The following is a 6,990-nucleotide window of genomic DNA, read 5'->3' as shown; positions in this document are numbered from 1 at the left end:
GTAGCGGGTCTTTTCTTTTTTCTTGCATTATATGACCAGCTGTGTAGCGGGTCTAAAAAAATATATTTATAAAAAAAATTATGACCAGTTGTGTAGCGGGTCTTCTCTCTCTCTTATTTTATGATCAGCTGTGTAGCGGGTCAATGTTCTGTTTTGCTCGAGGACTAGCAAAATGTAAGTGTGGAGGAATTTGATGAGCACGAAAGTGCGACACGTTTTCACCCATAATTACATTAGCTAGGCCTCATTTTATGGCTAATAAACTTGTTTTAAGTCTTTTGAAGAGAATAAGCTCTTGTAGATAATGTTGCTCGAAAAGTTGTTAAAAGCACCCCGGAAGGCATTTGTTATTCGGACTCTCACTGTTGGTTAAGGGGCACTCAATTACTAAGGGGCACCTTCTTTACTAATCAACACATATTGCTATTCACACTCCAGCACTCAGGATAAGGGGAGACCTTCTTCTTCGTTTGAATATTCAATTTTGGCGAGAAAAATGGTGGCAGAATTAGGGTTTGGCTTTTGGAGGTGTTCGAGTGAGACTTAATGGCTGAAATTGAATGGGTATTTTGCTTTTGGTTAAACAGGCTTGGGATAGCAAGTTGTTTAAACTCGAAGAATCAGGAGGTTACGTGGAATTGGAAGAAAAACAGGTTAATGCACGTGCCCGTGAGATATTTTTGGAGTATGGTTGTATTTTTGGGAAGATATTATTGCAGATGTTCATGGGATTTGAACAAATATTATATGATCACTATGTACACACGACTTTTACGTGTTTTGAAGAAGCAAATTCGGTTATTTTCGGTAGTTATCCAAAACAGGGAAAGGAAGATATTATCGGGTGTAATTGATTTGATTCTCTGAGTTATAATAGGAAGTTAGGATTGAAGAGAGGATATTCTCTTAGGATTTTTCTGTCGGATGGAGGTTTTGGGGATAAATCAAACAACTCAGAATCGCGTGAGAATAAAGAAAACATTCCCGAGTTTAATGTCATTACTGAGGAGATTATGAGCATTTATTCGAAATATTTCTTGACTGTTGGGTATATAAATGATTCCTAGGATTCATAGAGGGGCATCGAGTGTTTGGGGAGAAAAATCGAGAGTCGCAGAGCAACTTCTTTGCTGCTGCAGAGAAGAAGAAGAAGAAAACAGTTGACGTCCGCTGACTGTCGCAGAGAATTGTCGTTTATAAACAGTACTCGTAACAGTCAGTTTGGTACGTTTAGTTTGAATTTGCAACAACTCTTGTAACGGTGACTTTTGTAACGATCTTCCAGCGTTACAGATTCATTGTATTATTAGTTTTCTTTAATAAAAACACCATTTGAGCTATGAATTATATTTTCGAGTGTGTTTTCATCATGAGAAGCTAAACCCCGACACTGGGTCGACGGAGGAAGCCGAACTTCATACATGGGTGAACGTATTTTATTCTCTATTTGACTTTTGTACTAATTAAAATAGAATTATGATTTGAATTAATTAGTTATCATTTTATTTAATGGGTCATACTTTCTTAAAATGTTTGATGTCCCATGCTTACGATTTATAACTAATATTTTGAGAATCTACCTTGGCAAAAATAAGAGTCCATGTTGTTTTAATTATTGAGCGATAATTGTTGAGAATAAATAATTGAGCCTTATGTTATGAATTCGGTGAACTCCTAGTCCCAGTAACTCTCGTTTTTGTCTATTATTTTCATTAAACCTTTAAATTTAATCTTCACAGGTCTTAGAGTTTGAATCTTATATTACTACAACAACAATCAAAAATCTGATCACGCACGTCCAAGGCATCTAATGCGTACACGTGACCATTCCAGGCGCGTCCGTCCTAATAGTCTGCATTATTCCACATTTTTCTGGTTTCAATTTTCATTTCCTGTTTCTTGTGGTAATTCAATTTTCCTGCAGTCTAAGTGTCTCCTTTTAGTTCACATCTCAGTATTATCATTTTGGATCCTAGGGTGCATTTCTTTGTATCTAATGCAAAATAGAATTTGCTCTCTTCTCCTTAAGCACGTGTTATTTGTAAACCATATTAACCTAATTTTATTCTCCCAATCAATTGGCTTTCGTGTTATTTTTTTGGGATTAAAGTCTCAGCACTCAGGAGTATCTTTTTTCAAAATTCATTTTGTTGTATAAAAACTCTTGAGTTTTTTTTATTGGTTTTCTATTGGTTTAATTTTCTCTAGGTTCTTTTTTAGAAATAATCATGTCCTGTACCGGGTTTAATTCCTTTTTTACCTTCATGAAACGGCTCTTTTGGAATGTCCAAGTAATTGGGACGCCTCTTACTAAGGATCATCTTAATCACCTCTGCCATTTTTACAAGATGGATATTATTTTTTTATCAGAAACAAAGGCCCCATCGACAAAATGACCTTTATTTTGAAAAAAATATGATTTTCATGACTGATTTATAGTTCCGTCAGTGAGTATAGCTAAGGGGTTGGCAATAGCCTGGCACAATAATGTATACATCAAATTAGTTTCAACCCATATAAATGTCTACCATTTTGAAATGTTAATGAGTGACAAAGAAATAGAAATTATTTGTGTTTATGGTGCAGTTGAAGCAGATAAAAAAATAGCACAATGGTCATATATTTCAGATCTATCTAAACAAGTTCAAAAGGCATGGGTCCTAATTGGAGACTTGAATATCATCCTAGATCCAGAAGAAAAACAAGGTGGCAACAATTTGAGCTCGAGCAGCAAAACTTTTGTCACTCAGATTATAGACTCCCTGGTTCTCCAAGATGCGGGATATGAAAGAGCTCCGTTTACTTGGTTAAACAACAGAAGCAGAGATGATAGTATATGCGAAATGATAGATAAAGTATTAATATCTTACCAGTAGATTTAGAATTTCCAGAACACAAAGGTAAGTCACCTATCAAGAGTAGTTTCAGACCATACTCCTATCCTTTTTGACACCGACCAGGAAACAAAAAGACTTCCAAAACCTTTTAGATGTGTTAGATCTTGGCTTACTCACCCTACTTTAACAACAGTAGTGGCGGCATCTTGGAATCTTCACTCCTCAAATTCCTCAGCCAGAATTTTTGCTTTGAATCTTTAATCACTTTCCTCAAACCTTGCTCATTGTAATTCCAATGTTTTCGGAAATATTCATCAAAATATTAAAACTCCTAATAACAAAGTAGAGAATATTCACAAATCTGGAAACATTTCGTCTAAGATAAATATTCTAAAAAATCTTCAAGCAGAACTTAGAAAATGGTACGAAATTAGAAATGACTACTATCACCAGCTGATGCGTGTCGTAACCACAACAAATTAATTACTATTTCTTTACCTAATTACCAAGTAATATAGAGTAGTCAAGTTCTTTCTCACGAGGAGCAAGAGGTTTTAATTAGGGGGTTTTCTTGTTTTAAGTTTGCAAAAGAAAGTAAATAAAGTAATCAAAAGTGCAAGTCGAAATCAATAAGAGAAGTTAGATCAAGGAATCGTTCTTCGGTGAAAAACAATGATTTAAGTTATGTTCTTATCCAATTTTTAATAGTCATAGATTTTCATCACCCGTACGTTAACAGGTTCGCTTAGCAAACCCCAAAATTGGTTGTTTCACTGAATAACAAGTTCGCCTAGTTATCAGGTTCTATTCAAAAGAACCACCTTAAGGTTCTCTTACAAGATGTAATTCAAAGTAAAAACAAATGAAAATCATATGAAAACTTCAAAGTAGATTTAAAACAAAACTCAAGTCATGTCAAGAACTAGGAATTCATCCTCAATCAATAAGAAAATTAGCTTACTCATGTTTTTGAAATCCACACAAATAATTAAAGAGGAAAAGATGTGAAAGCAAGCAAAAACCAAAGTGTTGTGTGTGTAGAGGTGTAGAGAAAAGTTGTAGAAAACTTCTCGCTCGCAATTTTCTTAGGAATAGGATCTCTTTCCCATAATAATTCAATTTCCAAGTCCAAGTCTTTCTCAAATCTTTCCAACTTCTCTTTCCAAATTCAAGCCCAACTCCACAAACCCATAAATCTAGAAAACTCTGCACAAGTGGATTGCCAGAATTTTACTGGTGTCAAAGGAATCCTGCCTGAAAGTTACATGCCGGTCAACTGAGATTCTCTCCAATCAATAGAATATTCCGTTGAGGTTCCGTTCGAGTTAACGGTCAAGATAACCGTAAACTAGCGGTCAAAAGGGGTCAAAGGAAGAGAGCCGGCTGGTCTTAGTCAGGGCTGAGTTGGCTTACTTGGCTGACTCACCGAGTTAGGTTTAGCGAGTACTGAGTCGACTCACTGGGGAATTACACAGGCAGAGTTCTATCTGTTTCTGGTGACTTCCGACCATGTTTCAGGCCATTTTCCTCACTCCTTGTATCCTAACATACTTCTAGTTTATTCAATCAACACAATTGCTGTTTCAGAGAGCCTATTCCTTCATTTCCCGAGGATGAGTCTTCACTCAATCTGTTCATAAACTTCAACCACCAGCAGACCCTGTTTATCCTTCTCTATCACACAAACGTATACACTCACTGTGTTTGAAAAATTCCTCCTAAAAGCAAATGCACAGCCTAGGGTAGCAGCAGTGTACCACAAAGCACAAACCTCTTGAACAATGCCTACCACAACATTCCTTGACCAGAATGTGAAAGATATCTAGCACCACATTCACCTCTTATATGAAAAGGACAGAACAACGGTTGGCAATTGGATGCTTTAGGATCTTGGGTCCATGCCGCTTGCCGCATTGTGATTAATCTACCGTTTTTATTTAGTTTTCTTTGCGAACATATCTGCTGAGAAAGATAGTTCTCGTAAGTGTATGGTGTCAAACGCGGCATCAATTTAAAGAAATAAGGGGACAGAATTTTACATCACGAAGTTTTGAACTCAACCACAGAAATCGTGCAGTTCCTATTTTATAATGCATTTTCTAGGAATATGTTCTACCCGTTCAAAATAAAAGGAATCTTATGTATAGTCTAATAATGTTGACAGCATCAAACAACGAAATAAATTGCTCTTATTCGGCAACTTCATTGATACGAGAACCTCCAAAAAGAACACAGATCGTATAGTAGTCTATTTCACGAGTCAAAGTTCATCAACTCAACAAAATATGAATATATTTTCAACATTAAATTAAAAACCTCATAAAAGAAGAAGAAAAAGAGGAATTAAACAGCTAAGATATCAAGAAGGCCTTCAAAAGATACACCTTCATTTTCATCTCCACCGCCCAATTTAATCATAGCTTTAATATCATCATCACTTGTAAAAAGGCCTGCACATTTCATGTAATCCTTCAAATCCTCGAACCCTAATTTTCCATCTCCATCTTTATCCATAATCTTGAACACATCATTCATTAACGAAGCCGATGATGTTGATGATGATGGGTTTCTTGAGTTCTTTCCATTTCCACCCATAACAACTTTCTCGAATTCGTCGATTTCTACGAACCCGTTCTTATTAGAATCCGCAACCGATATCATGAAACTAATTTCTTCATCGCTAGCGGTTCGTTGGAAACCTGAGTAGAACGATTTTAAATCATTTACACTGATCTTTCCGTCTCTGTCTGTATCTAGTACACCGAAAGCCGGACGGAAATCAGATTCAGATACTGCCTCAGATTGACGGGAATTCACATTTGAAGGACACATTTTTCTTTGGTGAAATTGGTGAGAGTTTTTCTTTAAGGGAGAACTGGAGCTGGGTTTTATGAATTTAAGGTGAAAGAGGAGTCGTTATTTATAGAGGTAGAACCGTAGAAGTAGAAATGTGAGGCGCAGAAATCGTGCTCGACAAGATTTAGGGAGAGTTGACCCAAGTCGTAAGAATCGATTTTTTGACGTGTGTGGTGATGTCATAAGTTCGAGTCGTAGAGTTGGAAGTTTCTGGAATACGCAAAATGGTTTGATACAGGCAGGCTCTCTCTAGTGGAGAAGGAAGTACAGTTGGAGCAGAAGGCAGACACTTTGCCCTCTGGAAGGAAAATAAAATTGGAGGCTAATTGTTTGCCATCAAGAAAAATATTTCAAAAGAAAAAAGTGTGAAATGAATCAAGTGTTTGACCCTCTCTTTACTCTTTCTTGCTCTTTTGGTCTTGGGTTTGAGACAGATACAGATTTTTTAAGCCCATTTAAGAGAGAGGGCCGAAACTGTAGGATTATTTAATTAAATTTATTCGCTGACATCAGTGTTAATAAAACAATTATTCCGGAAATAGTCTTCAGTCAAATCGAGAAGACTATTCCACTTCTTCTTTTCTTCATTTGTCTTTGTTTTTTCGATCCACCACCAGACACCAAGAATTTACCTCTGCAAATTCAAACGACGACGATACTCGTTGTAACATCACCATTGATTCGATCCACCACCAGCAATCTAGTAATAATCACAGCAACAGATCGATCCTGATGAATAAGAGGAAGAGACAGAGTCGAGAGAGATTAAGAGGGAGAGATCGAGAGACAGAGTTGTTGCATATTCGATTTCATGGTGTTCAAATCCAGATCTAAGTCGATTGAGAAAGTGAGGTAAATATTGAACTTGTTAGCTTTTGATTTGGGTTACAGATTATTTCATTCTTTCTCTCTCGATCCATCTAATTTTTTCCTTTTTTCTTTTTAGGTTTTACAGATTTAATACTTGTTTGATTATGTAGTTCCATAAACAGAATAAAAGCTATGAACTAGATTAAAATCCATTCAAAGGTAATCCTTTTTCCTATTTCAATGCCTTTCCCTTAGATCTACATTTATGTATTCTGTGTTTCTTAATTCGATTGGTTTAGGTTTTTAGGAGATTTACTACTGCAAATTTTTCAAATAGGTCTTAGAGTACATATGGTCTATTTGAATTTCAAGACAGTCTTGTTAGTAGTATATACCATGAAATAATGATAAATATTTTGTCAAGAGGATCTGAATTCCGTGTTCGTATTTCTACTTGAACATACCAGCGCAAATTGCAAAGATTTTG

General features: G+C 36.1%; 1 protein-coding gene across 1 annotated transcript; it reads right to left on the bottom strand.

The window, feature by feature from the left end:
• Positions 1-5,006: 5,006 nt before the first annotated feature.
• Positions 5,007-5,741, bottom strand: LOC113346936 (calcium-binding protein CP1-like). Its single transcript, XM_026590488.1, has one exon. The coding sequence runs from the start codon at positions 5,667-5,669 to the stop codon at positions 5,181-5,183; it is 489 nt and encodes a 162-aa protein (XP_026446273.1). The 5' UTR covers positions 5,670-5,741; the 3' UTR covers positions 5,007-5,180.
• Between the last annotated feature and the right edge of the window lie 1,249 nt (positions 5,742-6,990).

This window comes from Papaver somniferum, chromosome 2, assembly GCF_003573695.1.
Source record: "Papaver somniferum cultivar HN1 chromosome 2, ASM357369v1, whole genome shotgun sequence".
NCBI lineage: Eukaryota > Viridiplantae > Streptophyta > Magnoliopsida > Ranunculales > Papaveraceae > Papaver > Papaver somniferum.
Note: the sequence above shows the minus strand (reverse complement) of the source record. Positions and strands in the feature narration are given on the sequence as shown.